At 48.5% G+C, this 18,115-nt stretch overlaps 1 protein-coding gene across 3 annotated transcripts in view; it reads right to left on the reverse strand.

The window, feature by feature from the left end:
• The window catches only part of ITM2C (integral membrane protein 2C), a 27,989-nt gene continuing 9,874 nt past the window's right edge, over positions 1-18,115 (reverse strand). The window contains exons 2-7 of one of the 3 annotated variants that reach the window (XM_085512839.1): positions 17,544-17,721; positions 7,879-8,016; positions 6,236-6,424; positions 5,844-5,954; positions 2,995-3,145; positions 1-2,246 (exon numbers count right to left, since the gene is read on the reverse strand). In XM_085512839.1, the coding sequence (XP_085368965.1) occupies positions 2,155-2,246; positions 2,995-3,145; positions 5,844-5,954; positions 6,236-6,424; positions 7,879-8,016; positions 17,544-17,582 (720 nt within the window). In that variant the 5' untranslated portion in view covers positions 17,583-17,721 and the 3' untranslated portion in view covers positions 1-2,154. Of the gene's footprint in view, positions 2,247-2,994; positions 3,146-5,843; positions 5,955-6,235; positions 6,425-7,878; positions 8,017-10,665; positions 12,884-15,118; positions 15,276-17,543; positions 17,722-18,115 lie in introns of those variants that run through there. The other 2 variants (XM_015871234.2, XM_085512840.1) reach the window with 2 other exon arrangements.

The raw sequence follows: 18,115 nt of genomic DNA on the forward strand, positions 1-18,115 counted from the left end.
TATCAGAGGTAAAAGATTTTATTATCCCATGGATGTTTCCTACGAGGTAAGAGTTCTACCAGACAAAATATACAAAGCATTTTGTGTTTTCTTTCTAGACAACTGCATTCTCACCCTATGAAACAGCGACCACGTTAGTTCACCTTAAGGAATCAGGGCTTGTCCTTACGGCTGCGGGGTTGCACGGAGTTAGCATATTCAATGTTAATTCATGCAGAATCAGAGGGAAGGGGAAAGGTCTGAGCGCTCACCTGAGAGCAGGCTTAGGATCCTGGATACAGAGATAAATGCAGGGCTTAAATTTACCAGTTTGTGGTACTTCCACCAAGCAAACTGATTCTCTGACCCTCATCATTTGCTTCGCAATGGAAGGTTAGGGCTTGTAGCAAGTTGTAGTTGGAAAAACACAGCTGTACTATAAAAGCAAATGCTGTTCTGGCAGTGGGGAACTTTCCTCACCCGACTGCATGAAACACGTGCAATCTGACATTTCACATCCACCTTCAAGCAGGAGATCAGCATCTCCTCCTCTACCTATTAAAATCTAATGTTTATGGTCGACTCTGTTTTTATATAAAAAGATAATTATCTCAGCTTCTAAGGGCACACTAATTACTATTGTGTTATGTGATCATTTTAAGGTACTGTTTTGTTTTCATATAATTAGCTCACAGTATTACTAATAGAAGTTTGACTCTCAAATACATTCATATTTTTGGTCCTGCTGAGTTAATGATTGTTCTTGCATTTACTTTATCCTTTCCCTTCCTGAAACAACAAGCTCATTTCAACAGATGAACAAGTCCAGATTTGCTGAAAACCAATTAACAAGAATGTGCCAAGCTGTTCTTTCAAGCCAAAAAACTGCCTGCATTTTAAGAACCTCATTAGTTTTAACTATATTTATGGAACAGAGGGAAGAATATTTAATTACCCTGCAATTTTTCTTCCTGATGATCAATAGAAACACAGTTTTGTTCACATCATTTCTCTGCGGTATATTGATGCACTGAATCTTGCCTTGTATTGACACCTGCTCTCCAGTGGTGCCTACAGATGACACAACTCACAGCTGGGCTCCAGGAATTGTGATCAAAGCAGCTTTCTTCAGAGGAGTCCTATGGGAATGTGCTCTCAAAAAAAACCCCCAAACCAACCAAACAACAAAAAACCCAAACCGCCCTGTTTCTGCAGTTGCCAGTAACTACTGATTCTGCTGCTGCTACCACTTAGCATGCAGGCATGGCACCCATCCACGCACAGATGGGATCCTGACAACTTAGAAAGACAGATCTATGTGAATATAACTCATCTTCCAGGCAGAAAGAGCTGGCTTGGAGAGGTGAGCTGAAATAAAGCACCCAGCTCCATCAGCAGCCCATAGATGGGATGTCAGCTGAGCTTTGGCAGCATGTATTGAAGGCTCACCTCTATTTACTCAGGCAAAGCAGCAGCAGGTAAGCTCAGGAGCCACAAGCAGACACCACTTGCTTGTTATATTGAAGGCTGAGGGAGGGTAGCCTGGCTGGTTCCAGGTATGCCACTCCAAATCAGCCAGGAGCTAGATACAGAAACAACACATACGGGCTGCTTTCACTGTTTGAAAGCTTGGTCTTCATTGGGACAACAAACTGCGAGCACCATGGTTTGGTGAGGGCAGAAACCCTCCTTCTGCTGAGCTTTCCAAACCACCCTGTTTGTAACCTCACGTCTAAGTCCATCCAATGACATATTCTGGTCATTACATCAGCATGAGAACAGTAATTAGGACACCTTCTGTCCCAGCCTCACAACAGTGCCAGCATGAAAGTGCTCAGACAGGAGAAGAGCACCCATTTCCAGCATCCTATTTCTTGGCCATCCCTTCTACCCAAAACCTGCTCCCAAAACAGATTCCCACCCTGTGGGATGGAAGAGGCTGCATCCACTCCAAGGCCATCTGTGACTGCTGCATAAATTTAAGCCCAGCAAAACATCTCAGTAAGGAGAAAAGAGAAGAGAATCAACTGCAAGGTCACGACAGACCCAAGGCTTTAGAGCTGCACAAGCAGAAGAGGCAGTAAAAAAAGTAAGACAGATTACCAGGTCTAAAAAGAGGGCTGAGAGCATGTGTGTGCAAGCAAAGCCACGGGAGGTTACAGCTGGACAGGGGCTTCATGACTTTTTGCAGATAACAGTTTCAACCACAAAAGTGTTTTCAAAGTGACGGATACGGTGGCAGTCCCCAGCCTCACGTCGACTGATACCTGCAAGGGATTAAAAGAGAATAAGACAAGGAAAAAACTCAACCGATGTTCATTTACAAGAGCTGCATTGAGTCGGGGAAGGAAAGCAGGTGGGATGCAATTGCTGAATGCTACAGGGGCTGCTGTGGGAAAGCAGCACATACAGCCCCATACAGCTCCCAGACACCCTCAGCACCTCACAGCTCACCCACAGAGCCAAACCAAGAATAGGTTCATGTTTCAGATGAGGCTTAGAAATAAACAGATAACTACAAGCACTGAAACAGATTATTATTACTGCAGGAACACCAGCATTTGTATACAAAATACATACCATTGATTATCATGAGATCAGTTGAAGGTAGTCTAATTTCCTCAAAACTTTTTCATATTATTAGGAACTTAAGTAAAGGCAATTTGCAGATTCAATCTGCTCTGAATAGCTGCTGCTATTAGGAATTAAGGAAATTTTCTGAACAGTTCCCAGTAGCGCTGCTATTAGTTCAGCCCCAGCAGCCCACGTGCCAATGATCTGCAGGCTCCTGCAAGTATTCCTATCTATGTTTCTATTAGCCCAATAGGTGCAACAATGGAAACTCTGACAGCAGCCAGCACCCATTTGCAGGACATTTGGGGTTCAGCTGAATGAGGTGGGAAACACCTCAAAAGCTCTGTGTGCTTCCACAGGCAGGGATTCCCCCATCCCCACCCCTAAGGCTGTTACAGCAGGAATAAGGGATGGGATGCAGGGGCACTGTGAGGCTCTTACGTCTCCTGGTGCTCCTCCTCTTCAGCCTGTAGGTCTCCTTGCCGCTGCACAGGCGGTAGATGAAGGAGCCGAGCTGCTCCATGTCGCTGACGTGCTCGGTCGCAATCATCTCCTCCTGGATGATGTATGTCTGAGGCAGGTAAGTCCCTTTCTGAAATGACACAGTAAAGCGTGACCAGAGCTGTGATCTCTTATTAAGGTGAGGTGCTGCCAGGAGAGAGACACCAGGGACTGGAAGAAGTGGGAGAGAGAAAAAGGAGGAACTGGGATAATCCCAGGGATGGAAACCACTGCTTCCATCACAGGGAGCTGCTCAGCAGTGAGGACTCTGCAAGCTGTGCCCAGCCTGGAGGTGCCTGGGAGCTACCTGGGCAATGAGCAGCCATGCTACAAGCACAGCTTGGACTGGGGGCACTTCTGAGTAGACTGGATGCTTACCAGGCTATGAAACAGAGCTTCATTTATGGTCCCTTTTACTTAAGGTATCTCAAAGAAATAAAAGAATTGGCAGATTCTGCAAGAGGGAGCAATATGAGAAAAAAAGGCAAAGCAACAGCAGCACAGTTTCAAACTTCATCTTTTCAATTTCCACCACAGGACTGGTTATCTCCACAGAGATGTACCTGGAAACATACCGCATTAAATCAGTGCTGTGCTGCTGGGCTGGCGGAGCCTCCCGGATCAATACAGCTCTCTTTTAATGGTGCAGCACAAGACTATTAGTGGGAGTTCTGTATTACACTAACACAACAGTTCTGCAAGAAATTCAATTACTGATTCTCAGTGGGATGGCGCAGGAGAAGGCACATGATACGTGCAGTTATGGGCATGAGCCCTCATGTTAACACAGGGGACTGGGGCTCAGGATCTGCCACAGCCTTGGCACAGCTTGCAGGCACACACACAGACAATCCAGTCCCTTCATTGTTTTACATTTAAATAGATGTGAGAACTGAGAATTCTTGCTCCTCCATCACAGGACTGTGCAACAAACACGACACCATCAATTCTCTGCCAACAGTTTTAAGAAAACTAGAGCTTCCAGCATCTCCACTGGGAAATTAGTCAGGTTCTATAAAAGACGTGGATCGTCCATCATTTAACTGGGTCATCTCCAGCTTCCTGCGACTGTAAGGTGGGAGAATCCTTCTGTCTTTTACTCTCAGTTACTCGTGCAGCTCTGTTCACCGAACCACCACAAAAAGTCAGACAGACATCTGCAAGAAGTGGCATAGCTGCCATTTGCAGGCAAAGCACCCAGATAGGAGAGGTCTAGAAAGGCACACAGCAGGCTGAGATCTGGGCTGGGCACAGCTGTGCCTGCAGGCTGCAGGGACCGTGAGCAGGCAGCAGGCTGAAGAAAGGGCAAAGACTTCACCGAGTGCCTGTGCTGCCAGAGAAAGCAGTTACAATTACTTGCTGCACTGAGGTTTGGTGCTAGAAGTAGAGCTGAAGCCACTGAACACCTTCAAAACTGAACCTGCAGCTGGAAATCAGTCCCACTCCTGGGTGACTTGACTGGAGCAAGAGGAGAAAAGCAAGGACCAGCAGGAGCCCTTAGGAGAAGGGCACATCTCTGGGCATCCTGCCTCATGTTGAGAGACTTCTGTGAGCATAAGGCCAAGCTAAGCACTCGAAAATGATGTCTCCAAGGTGCACATTAAAACCTGCATAGACAGACTGGACACGTATCCATCCCAATAATCACGAAGTTATTTAAACTCACATCTGCTTTGTACGCTCTATAAAGAATTAAGGTCATAATAGTCATAAAAGCATTTTAACTGCATTTTTATGCCCCTTTAAATTCTATTTCTGATAAGTATCATTTTCACTCCCTAAGATTTTATACATGTTATTTGAGGACGTGACCAGCATTTCCAGTCTGACAGTGTTTTTATGAGGCTCTGCCGTCAGCCTGTGCAATCCTCCCTTTTCCATTTCCCCTGCTGTGGGGACTGGTCACCTGCCACATCGCCTGGTTTGGAGTGAGTTGTAAGTAAATGTGTGCTGTAACCCAGCAGGGCTGCCAGCACAGCTAACAGATGGTCACAGTGGATGAGACTGCAAGGAGGGCTGGGAAACAAGCTGGGGAATTGACAAGGACCAGAGATCGGGCATCTCTCAAGGCACAACCTTTCACCTCTCAGCTTAACCCCACAAAGTTCATCACACTGCAGGGAATTACACTGGGTGGGGGTTTTTTTTGCTTTTAAACAGGCCCTCGTGGAGGAGAGAAAAAAAGCCAGGCTAAAAACTTTGCTTCACCTTCTGCAGCCTTAAAAATCCTGGTCTTTTTCCTGCTGTTAAGATTTAATAGCGCTCTATTTTAAGGCTGTTTTCAGTCACTGCAATACATCAGCATGAGCCTCTGAACTGAACAAAAATGTCAGTACTAAACTCAATTAATGCCTGTTGTGAGCAAAACTGCATTAGACCAAGAGCTGCGTTTCAGCCCCCATCATAGCAGGGGAAGCAGCCCGGATCACACCTCAAAGGGGTAAAAGCAGAAGGCCCAGTGCTCCCCATGGGGCACTGAGAGCTCTGCAAAAGGAAAATGCAGCAACGAGAGTAAAAGGAAGGCAGTTTTTTTTCCCCGTTGATTCCCACTCTCAGTAAACACCTGGGGAAACTGATCTGCTGCTTTTCTGCACTGCCCCAGTCAGGTTCATCCGTCATGTCTGCATTAGTGTGCTGCCTTCAAAGCCATTATTTCAGCTGCAACACAAAAAGGCTTTGAAAACTCAGCTCTGCCAGGTCCAGTGCTCACTTTCACAGACCCCATTTTTTGTTTCTCCTTCCTGAGAGCCCAGAAAAGCACATAGAATAAAGCAGGACCACAGCCATACCTTCACATTAACCAGAAGCTCCCAGAGGTTGCGTGGAGGCATCACGATAGTGGTGTTCAGCTCAATGACGTAGCATTTATCCAGCGTTATGTCATGATAAGCTGTCAGACCCTGTGTTCCAAGCAGAGAAATTAACAAATTGAGCCCTTTTCAATGAAATGTGGCTGTAAATATGGGTGAAAGGAGGCTGAGCAGAGCAGGAAGGTGGTACTGTTCAGCAAACCAGAAGCACTGCAGACTGAAGCAACCTCAGTCCAGCCTAAGGAACACACAAGACAAGCAGGTTGGAGAAAAGCTCAGACACAGCCCTTTCAATACAGCTCAAAAAGGAGATCATTGTGCAGATATGGGACAACAGAGCTATGTCCAGAAGGAACCCAAGAGCCCCTTACTCGCTGGAAATCATGGATGATATCCGCAGGGTCGCTCCCTCCAAACTGGGGCACTGGGACATTGATTTGCTCGTAGTTCTCCTCGATGTAAATCTTGACATCTTCGTGCAGTTCCAGCTGCCCTTTGAATGGCGAATACAGCGAGTCTTCATAAAGGACGCCGCAGTGAAACACGCTCTCGCGGGGAAGCTGTGGGAATGAGATCCAGCTGGAGGCACAACACACATACACCCCACACCTCATTAACAACCACCGCCAACACAGCAAAAACTGGGTAGAAATACCCTTTTTGAACAGGCGTTTGGCACATATTTCAAGGTCAGCCTGTTGGCCAGAGGATGCTCTTGATGAAGGCAGTGAAACAACCCCTGTGAAACAACTCTGCCTCCCTTCCTGCTGGTCAGGTCCAAAGGGAACAAAAGATTCCCTGTGGGAGGGTCGCAGAGAAGTAGACTGTCTGTAGGCTCTTACATTTTAGGGCTGGGCTGTTCCACAGACAGAGCTTCCAGTAATTGCATTTTTCTGCATAAGGCATATAGGCTTGGAGCAAGCAAAGCATCACTTCTAAAGGTACTCATAGCTTGTACGTGGCAAATGCAGCAGGACAAAACCAGAAGCTGCCACTCTCCTGCAGTTTAGAGGCACAAACTTGCTTGCAACAGAACCCATGCACCTGAGCCCACCAGATTACCACTGCAGTGTGGGAAAGCTGAGCAGCCCTACGGTTGTCATGGGATTTCCAGATCAGATGTATGTGAGCACAAGTAATAAATAATTGATGCACCCGAAAACAAGGACTGAAAATTAATTTGACAGCATAAGCATGTACAGAGCAAGGAGAGTATAAAAAGAAGACTCTGCTGAGTGGATAACTGCTGGCTGAGCAGCAGAACAAGGTATTCAGTGCAAATTGATACTTGAGGTTTCTTGGCTAAGCGCTCAGCAAGCCACAGAGCATAGCGGTTTCCTCCTTAAAATGGGGCTCTGCTGTGTCCCCTCCTCATGCTTTGACCCACTGCTGCTTAAATCTACAGCAGTGCCAGCCCAGTGCCTCCACCAGGCAGAGCTCTGGAAAGCCTATGTGGAAGAAAAGGTGCTGAATCTAACAGAGGATGTAGGCTCATCTGCCATTTCATCTCCAGCTTGCTTTGCTTTGCATGCTTTATTAATAGCAGCATCTATTTTTGTTATGCTCACAGATTTTCTCTGTGCTACAGCCTAAAAAACCCATTGCAAAACACTGCTTTGCTTTGCCTGTACCCCCTGCTCCCTCCAGGGTTTGCTCAACCCCTACAACCAGCCAAGCTTTGAAAACCGGTTGACCACTGGCAGAAGTAACATCAGGTTTACAAGGCTGAACTTGCAGGTCATATTTTCAGAGAGTTAAAAAAAAAAAACACAAAAAACCAAACACAAAACAAAACAAAACATGAGAGGGGAAAAGGAGGATGTATGAAAAGCCAGGACTGAGGTGAGCCTGAGCCCAGCACTTCAGACACGTCCCACCTGCAGGGCCCACAGTTACCAGCTCCTAAATCCCCACTGTGCAAAGCAACAAGCAGCAGCACAAATCAAAGGCTCGATACAGTTTGCTTTGCTGCTATGGACCGAGGAGCCAACAGTCCTTCCCAGCTCACCCATACCTGCGTGATGAAGAAGTATCTGTAGACATACATGGATGCAAAGACCAAGCCAAGGAGCAGCACGAGGAGACCCATGGTCAGGTAGCACACCCCACTGAGCGATGACCTGCGGCCCTGCACCACAGGCGCCTGCTCCTCCTGCAAGGCAAGAGTGAGAGCATCAGCCAGCTGCTGCCAAAGGGACCAGAATCAACAGTACATTATTTAAGGGCTACACACAAACTTGGGCCATGAGATTGAAGAATGCAGACAGGGTCTTGCAACTTGACTTTGCATCAAGAAACATTTTGGCCAGGGTGCTACAAGGGCTGAAGCCCCAAGGCTCCCAACCAGCTTTGTGGAGCTGCAGTTGCAGCATGCCTCCAGCAGAAATTAATCTAATGCATTTCCCTTTCGTCCTGGCTTTGGAGGACCTGCAGCTCACTGCCAGCTCCCTGTGCTGAGGGATTGGTGTTTAATCAGCTTGTTGCCACTCCTCCAGCAAACAAAGCAAGCTGAAAAATAAAGCATTTGAAGTTCATCTCCTCTCTCCCCTTCCCTTCCTCCTACAGATGAGGGGTGGCAATGGTGACAAGCCACAAAGAAAAGAAAATCACAATTCTGCAAAGTTTAAAGGTTCTCTGACGTGAATGGCTCCGATGGGAGAGTCCTGCTGTATATGTCAAGTGTTCCACAAAACACATTTCCCCTGGTACCTGTCAGTGGGGAAGCAGCACAGCTAGAGGGGGTGGAAAGGAACACAAAGATCTGCTGCTGCTGACACCGAGGCACAGCTGGGAAAATGGTTAATGCTCTGTGGGCAAATCTCATCCTGAGGGTGCTGGGTTCTCATGCTGGTAATGCACCACCCAAGCTGTGAATTTAGGAGGAGGTAGGGGAAGATTCTTAGTGCTTTGCCTGGGGGGAAGCTGTGATGCACCAGGAAAAGATGGAAAAATAACCCTGCAAAACTTAATGGAGGAAGGAAAAGCTCAACAGTCACTTTTGTGATGGAGTGGTAATGAGTGCGGTGACGTTAACAACAGTGTCGGGCAGGAACAATTAACTCCAGCCCTGTGGGTATATTGTGTACAAACCAGCAGCTCAAACCTCCACTGAGATGCAGATCTCCTCCTCCTTCCACATCTGAAGGCCACCAACCTTTGTCACTAGGAACAAACTGCAATTTACAAGCAACCACGCACCCACTGGCAGCAAGCTTCGGGTGGCAATCAGAATATTAACACTCAACAACACTAACATCACCCAGCAGATGCTTAGCAGTATCTTACAAGAATCCATCAGCCAGATGCTCTTCTAGCAACAAGCCACCCTACCAGCCTTCCACCTCAAAAACAAACATCTTTTTTTGTCAATAGGTGGCCATGGCCAGCACACTGCAGGCTTCCCCTTATGTGACCTGTGGGAGAAGCACAGCTTGCTCTTTCTCCCTATGGCAGGAAGGAGCCTGCTCACCTGGCATTGCGCTGCAGGCACTTCATCCCACTGGGTGAAGCAGAGGCAGCTCCAGCACAACATGGATCCCCAGCTGAGCTGAATCAGCTCCAGCTTGTAGGCAAGATCCCTTTGTGGATGCTCTACCCAGAGTCTGGCAGCAGGCAAGGGCATGGAATATACAAAGGAACTCCTCTTGCATAGCACAGGATGTTCCATATGCTTCAGCACCCTGCCTGCTCACAGGGAGGGCACAGGAACAGAGCGTGGGTGGAGGCACCCAGCTGGGAGGAGAAGAGGTTATGCTACAGACTGTCTGGTAGAGGAGTCTTCAAATCAGCCTGGGGAAAGGGGGGAGGGGGGGTGGCAAACCCCAATTCAGTCTGGGGATTTCCTTCAGAATGTCCAGGCTTTCTGAGGACACAAAGAATGGAAACTGCTCTGCTGCAGAGATGGGTTTGGGAAAGGTCTGAGCCACCAGGCCAGCAGCGGCTCCAGCACACTGTGCTCAGGAAAGGAGAGATCCTGTAAGCACAGGCTGCAAGCTGGCAGCACAAAACAGCACAGCAGCTCCTCCAGGAGCACAGCTCAGTGCAGGCAGCTCCTCAGAGCTTATCACTTTTCTCTACTCTATTTCCTCCAGAACGACATCTAATTACACAGGTAGAGAAACATCACCAGCCATCGCTTCGCTCAAAGCCTTCTCTCCTCTGGCTGCTCTGAGATTTGAGATATCCTCCCTCCATGTTTATGTAACTTGCTATGGGTGCATAAGCACATATATCCTTAACAATAATGTAATATCCAGCCTACAGCCAGATCTGCTCATGCACATCTCGCTGATTAAAGGATACATTTGTTGAGCTCTCCATCAACCATTTTTCCGGCATTTATGAAAGACACGGGGTTCAAATCTTTCATTTTTGGACATCACAAGGCCTGATGAGCAGGGGGCACAGCTCGGCGAGTGCCTACATGCACAGCTCCAACAGCACAGGAGCTTGGGGCCACTAAAAATAGTAGATGTGATTTTGATGACTGACAAGTGAGGAGATAAATGATATGGAATAAATACTCGTAGGGATGCAGTTTTGAGAGCAGCTGTAGCTGAAAGGCAGTAAAACACGTCAGCCATCTCCAGGAGGTGCTTGTTGCCTGCGCTCTTGACGTGAAGGATGCACCGATGCAATTACAGCCACTGCCACAGGCAGCCCTGCCTTCCTTTCCTAAGGAAGCAGGATCAAAACGTAAGAAACTCACATCAGAAAACCTAATTGATCCGGCTGTGTATGTAGTTTTAGCAAGCAACCAAAGGCCAAGATGGGAAAGGGAAAATAATTTCAAGGCCCATACCTTCAGCGTATGAAATCCCATCGTGATGGTAAAAATCAAATACTGCTTTACAGAACGTAAAGACCTGCAGCAACAATACCTCCATTGACTTCACCTGCAAAAAAGCACAGCTGGCAGCTGGTCACTGTGGTGCTGAGACAAGGCTGTGAGCTGGTACTGAGTGAGCCCTGCTGGACTTGGCTTTGAGCATCTCCAAGTGAATCCCACACCAAAGCCACCATCCTGGGACAGGACAGAATGGCCCTTCCAGACTGATGAGCATCTCTATGAGTTTAGGACAGGAAAGAAAATCATGTGTGTATGCATGCATAAAGATAAACACACACACACATATATATATATGGCACACAGTTTCCAAGGCAACAGAAGTTCTGTGCTGTACTTGAGCAGCATTGTGCAGGGCCACGGAGCAGTACTTCCATGGGGAGCACAGCTGATGGCTGTTGGACTCAGAGATGCCTGGGAGCCAAAAAGGAGGGCTGTAATTAAGAGACTATCACAGCTGAAGAAAAAGGTTGCCATAAATGAATCTAATCGCATCTGTAAGCCACGCAGCCGCACGTACCTAGGAACAAAGCCACCTGCCTCAGGAGTCGCTTTGCAGCGCTGCCAATTAGAATATCAAAAACAACTGCTGGCTAATTAAAAACCACAGCTTTGTTGCTATCTGACAAAGCCAGCACCATGTTAGAAATGTAGCCTAAAGTGTGAGAGCTCCTGAGTGCTCAGCCATCCTCCCTTCCTTCTCCCAAACCAGCAAGAGGGACACAAACCTCCTCTTTCCTCCTTATCCCATCTCATGTTTGAAGCAAGGGGCCGTTTCTTCTCCCTCTTTGCACAGGGACGAGGAATTCATTTCTATATATTTTATTTCTCTTGGCCAAGGTGCAACAGCTTCCAGCTGGAGTCTTTCCAGCCTCCCCCTACTATTTCCTGGGAGTAAAAGCACTCAGAGCATTAGCAGAGCCAGCCAAGCCTGTTGTAAAAATAAGGCTGTTCTTACAGAGCACACAGCTGGAGGGCTGCGTGTCCCATGGAACAGACAGGAGCACCAATACGTTAAGCTGCACAGTTGCTCCAATACAAAACACACTGCCCAGTGATTACCTCCTCTTCCTGCAGCAGCGCAGGAAAACCCTGTCAGAGTCAGCCCTGCTTGAAAATTCACCACAGGGAGACAGTATGTAGTTTAACAAACAGCAAAAGAGAGGAGAACATTGAGTCTGCCCAGCTTTACTGTTCTGTCTGAGGACAGTGTGTGGCCACAGCAGAGGGAGAGCTCTGCAAAGCAGATCCAGAGGATGGGTTAAGCAAACAGGCAGAAGCCCAGACCATACCACACTGTCCTCCCTTGTAAGCATGTAAATGCCACACGTGACCTGGGAAGAAAACACCAGCTCAGAAGTGAAAATGCCTTTTCCATCCCCCACAGTGTTTTTTGGGTTTCTGTGTTTTTCATACAACAGCCTGGCTTGAAAAGAACCACAGTGATCATCTGGTTTCAACCCCCACATCCAACCAGTACATGTCCAGTTATTTCCATGCCCAAAGCAGGTAAGCACAACAGCATCTTCCACACGCAGAGCTACAGAGGCCTGGGCTCTCCTGCACCTGAGGGAATACCCTTCTCCAGCAGATTTCATGTTTCCACATCTGCAGCTCTGCAGTCCACATCTCTGCAGTGAAGCTGAGCCATGTGGTTCCAAATCCAGTCCCATTTGTACTGTATCTGCTAGAATTGGCCACTCCCTCTCAATCTCCCCTTCCAGTTTTAGTCAGATCCCTCGTCATGCTCAGCTGGGATATGAAATATTAATGCCTGGAGTCCAGTATATGACCCAGGTCCTGCATTTGACTGGAGAGGACCCCAGAGGAGTCCAGGGCTGTTTTGCCAGTTCAGTTTCCTCCCCTTCCAATCACCCCCAAGGCAGCAGCAGTGCTCCCCGCAGCCTGCACAGGCACCATAAGGCACAATGGGGCAGTGAGGAGACTGAGAAACCTCACGGATGGTGGAACTGTGAGGCTCTTCCTCCCATTCCTTATCATTTACCCCTCATGAAGCAGAAGACTTTAATGAAACCCAATGAATCACAAATGCACAGTGTATATCCCACAGCCATTAAAGGCACGGCAGATGGATGCATTTCCATTCCAAACTCTGATTCTGGAGTTCAATTAAAACTCACTGACTGCTATTATGCATCTGAGAAGATATTTTCCAATGAACACAACAAATGATGTACTGCACAGCTTCAGACTACCTTCGGCCTGAGGATGCTGCATCCCCTGGCTTCTGCTAACCACAAGAAGATTCTTTTATAAGCCCTTGACAAGATGCTGTTGCCTCAAAATCACATTCATTTTCCAACTGAAGTTAACCTGTATGTTCAATTCACCCGAGCTGCACAGCAGATGAACACAAGGCTCATCACGTGCCAGCTTGCTGTCAGGAGCCCTTGCCTACCAGTCTATGGGACATGGCACTATTGCAGCCATCTTCCACTTGCACATCTCTGCACGTAACCGAGCACCTGCCAAAATTCACAGCCTGCAGAAGCCACTGCTGAATCATTTCCCAGCTCTGGCTCCTATCGCTGGGATTGAAGTTGAGAGATCAAAGAGAAAAGGAATGCAGAGCATCTCGTTTGCATGTCACCAACGTGATTTTGCTGCAAGGCAGTTAGTGCAAGAGACACCAGCAGGGATTGTTGGCAGCAGGACAGGGCATGGCAAGAGAGCCAGGCTCCACATGATCAGCCTCACAGGCTGGAGGGTTTTTGGGCAGCACATCCCTTGGTCCAGGTGTGCCCCAAGTACACCCCAAAAGCCATTACTGAAAAACCCAGCATCATAAATAACCCAGAAAACAGCTTCAGGAATAGCCCCCCCCCTCCATCAGCGGGTGTGTACCCTGACACCCTCCTGTCACCAGCTCACCACCACCCGCTGCTGCTCTCCTGTCACTTAATGCTGCCTCCCTCGCCCGCCCTTCTGCTGGAATAAAGGAATCAATCGAGTCTTCATTTTAAATTCACATTTTGAAGTTCCTTTGCAGATCTTGCGGGCTTAACAACACAGTGCTCCCCAGGAGGCAGAAGGCAAAGAACAGAACCCACAGTATTGGGTCGTGGGTGGATGGTTGGACTAGGTGATCTTAGTGCTCTTTTCCAACCTTAGCCATTCTGTAATTCAGTATTTGCTGCTTAAGCCAATTTCCTCCATCTGTCACAACCTGAATCAGGGCAACTTTGGTTGCAGGGATCTGGCAGCACTCACGATGGAAGCATGTTTTTTTGCTACCTTTACTCCCCATGTTAGTACTTTTAACCCTGTTCTCACTCTGCTCATCGGAACCAGCCGTGTCCTCAGCTGGCACAGCATTGGTAGAAGATGGCTCCCACCATGGGGAGAGGGCCGGGGGCAACACCCAGGGCTGATGTGAGCTCTGCTCCCAGGCTGCCAGCAGGGCTGCCCCCGAGGGCAGGAAGAAGCCTATTACTGTGTCTCTCTTAATGAGATGAGACCAAGCCTGGAAATCACTAAGAAAACGCAGTCGGCCACATTCCCCACTACATGTTCTGGGATGGCTTCTATGAGCTGGATTAACATCAGACTGAGCGTTCAGACACTGACAATGCAGTTAGGAGAGCTGTGAGCACACCAGCTCGTGACGTGGGAGATCATGGGGGTGTCAGTGACCTCATGAACTCCTCTGAAGCTGAGTGACCCTCTGGGGAGCTCCTTGCAGCAGGGAACGCCCTGCAGTGCTGAAGGAATGGAGCAGACCCACTGCTCCCCATAGGGTTTGGGTCAAGGAAATTTTGGGGTTCAATAAGCAGTCAGACTGAGCGCACAGCTCCATGCATTTCACAGTGCAGATGCACATCTGTCCTCCTGCATCAGCCAGGGCTGCCCCAGGCCCCAGCCACAGAGACCACCACCCGCTGCCCTCCACCAGCCCTTGCCCAGCCCAGCAAATTTGGCTTGTCTGTGTCAACTGGGACTGCAGAACAGCTGAAACAAGCAATGCGTGCTCTCATCCTTAGCTTTTTATCTTGCCCCGGCCGCTGTGCTGCTCTCCACGCCAGCCCTGAGCCTTCAGAGATGTCACAATCTGAAATCCAGCCGCCACTGCCAAACCTCAAACCACATTCCCCACAATAACGACCCCGACCAAAGGATGCGCTCGGATGCCTCGGGGCCACGCTGCCCACGGACCGCAGACCCTCATAGGGCTGCACGTACCTCGGCCCTCCCCCAGCTCCCCAAAACTTCCAGCCCTTTGGCACACATCCCTATACCGGCACATCCCGCCGCTTTCAGGGCAGCCCTTCCAGCAGCCGCGAGCTCCGAGCACAGACCGGACCCCACGCTCACACCCCGAAGTTCGCTTCGCAAACCGCGCACGAAGCGCCGCAGAGACGAACGACCACCCGGGGGTCCCCGCACTCACGGCGCCCGCGGGCAGCAGCACGGCACCCGCCGCCCCATCGCCCCCCGCCGCCTTTTCCTTCTCCTTCTCCCGCTCCGGCTTGAGCGCCGCGGCCGGCTGCTGGACGCCGATCTTCACCATGGCCCCGAGCCGCCGCCGCCGCCGCCGGTACCGCCCCGGGGAGGCGCCGCTCCGCCCGCAGCCCCGCCGTGCCCCCGCCCCGCCGAGCCCCCGCCCCGAGCTCCGTTATGGACCCGGGGGGCACCGAGTCCGTGCCCGGCCCTGGGAGCGCACAGAGCGGAGAACGACCACTGAGCTTTGTAAAGACAACAAAACGAGGGGGGAAATAACCCAACACAGTAAGAAAAGCCGTAGCACGCTGCACGCTACCGGTGGTAAAACACAGCTATACCCTTACATTGATTTCATCCACTTCAACACGGTATTTATTGACAATAAAGTCATTACGAGCGTTTTATTCCGATCCAGAAGGATTCATTACGCGACTGAGTGCTTTACATCATGATACGAACACGAGCCCTTGATAAATTAGTGCCAATTTCTGTTTGCAAAAGGCACCTTTGGCAACGATTCAGAGTTGACTCACGCACGCAGTGCTGACTTGCCGTTGTTTGGTGTGGGGCTGCACAGCCCTCCCAGCATCCAACTGCGTGGTAACGCATCAGGACTGCGAGCTTCACCCTGCACCGAGAGGATTCCCAAAGCAGCACCCGACAGCTGCAGCTCAGACAGTACAGCAATGAACTGCTGCTGCTGGGAGCTTCACAGCCACATCCAAACACCTCGCACTGAGAGACTCCTAACTGTGCCCAGAACAGGAGCAGAGGGTCAGAAATCCCTGTGCCCCACTCCACACCACCTGCTGCTGCTCCTGCCTTCTGCCATAGCCCCTTCTTAAGGCTGCCCTGGCTCTGCTCTTCCTGGCACGGGGCTTTCAGTACAAGAAATGCACAGAGTACCCCACTCTCACCACTGAGAACATATATAAATGCAATGAAAAAGCAGTTTGAAAGCTCCCAGTACCCTCTGGATAAGCAGCATAAAGAGATTGATGCGCAAATCTTTAGCTTAAGATCAATAGACGGTGAAAACCGGGCTTCCCCCTTCCCATTTGTGGCCAATGTTGTCTTCCAAATGGAAAGCAGCATTGATCAAACATGCCAGGCTGACATCAGAGTGTGTGCTGGGGGGTCACCTGCTCACAGCTTACACCAGAAGCATTACCCTCCATAGGGAAGCCCCAGCTGACAGCCTGCTGTCCTGCGTTACTGGAAGCACTCACAAGCGCCCCAAACAACACAGCATCCGCTTTCCCAGCAACTAATTTAAAGCCTTCCTGATTCAATTGGAAATCCAAAATATGCGTTTTAAAAATGGATCGGAATGACATTCAAATGCTTATTGAGTCAAATCAAAGCCTAAACACTTTAAGCATCTTTATTTAATGTGTTAGTATTTAGTGACGATAACAGCCGTGTCATCCCGAGGCATCTCCTGATGTCAATTACATAGCTGGATAAACGGCTTCCTTTGCAAGCATTACAATAAACCACCCTATTTGTCATACACCAAGTTTCAGGCTAAAAGAATCCTTCAATAGGAAATCTCCTCCAGCTGTTGGCCCCTTTGGTCTGAGCCTTAGAGGATGAGCACTGACAATGAACCCAAAAATAAAGCTTAACCACGGTGACTCTCACCTCACAGTGGAGAACTGACATGGAATTTATAACACTCCTCACTCCCATCTGCTGTCATTTCCATTATTAATCAGGCACATTTCACTTTAAAGCTGCCACCTTACTGACTTCATTAAAGCCATCTGATATTATATTAGGCCTTGATAACAGAGTCTCCATCTCTTGCATGTAATTAAGTTGAATCCCAGGCACAGTTTACGTGACTGATCTTTCATTAAGCACAGCAGCACGACAGCACTTCTGAAGTAATGGATCAGTGGCAATTTTATAAACCTTCATTACTGCTACCTGGGCTCTGTTCACATTTGCCACTTCATGTAGGACAAAAGTCCACTGGTTAAAGAGAGAGCATAAGAGAACTGCCTTAATCCACACTGGGCCAGCCAGGCTCTGTTTGTCTGTTTCTGGGCTGCACCTATTTCAGAATCCAACCCACTGTGTTAAGGGTCCATAACTGTGGATTTTGAAGTCATTCTGCTTTCCCACTGCAGTTCCACTAAGGTATCATACTGCAGAAATGAACACAGCTTTCATTTTCCCCTCCTCTGCCACACTGCTAAGATACCAGATGAGCAGAAATGACACACAGAGGTTGGGCTAAAAAAAATGAAATGATCACTTTTAAAGGAAGAAACCGCAAAAGGGGAGGATGCACTGATGGATTTGACTACTCTTTGTACTATCTACTTCTAGTTACCCCAAATAATTGCAAGAGGCAAAGCAATTACCTGCAGCCTAAGGCAGAGAATCAATGCAGCAGTTTCCATGGAAAGTCACAGTGCTCATCTGTAGCTGGGGATGCACGTCTGGCCCTACCACAGCTCTCACACATTGAGTCTTTTGTTCCTTCTCTCCTCTTCTTGGAGACAAAAGTGATGATTAGGCAGCAGCAGGACACCCTGGGCCCTCAAGGAGGGTGAAAAGAAACGTATTACCATGATGTACTTCATAATAACAGGAAGGTAATTTTCTCCTAATAGTAAGTATTATCTTAGATTAGTCTCACTCCTGGAAATGGGCAGGCTCCGCTCCCCTGACATCCCTCTTTTATAGATTGTAGTCTACAAGAAGCTAACATCAGTCATTATCTAAAAAAACCAAAAAGTATGTCTAGTTTTAAAAGGATGCACAATTGATTTGACATGAACCACTACAATAAATCAACCACTGTGGCGGCCAGAGACAGGATCCTTGTTAATATTTGGTTGCTTACTATCCATCAACGAAAAAACCTTAGCAGATCTATGTGAAAAAGTGGGGAGGGATGGTGAGAAAGGAAGAGAAGAAGTGGCATGGCAGC

Source organism: Coturnix japonica, chromosome 12 (genome assembly GCF_054131305.1).
Source record: "Coturnix japonica strain WE chromosome 12, WE-NBRP24, whole genome shotgun sequence".
Lineage (NCBI taxonomy): Eukaryota > Metazoa > Chordata > Aves > Galliformes > Phasianidae > Coturnix > Coturnix japonica.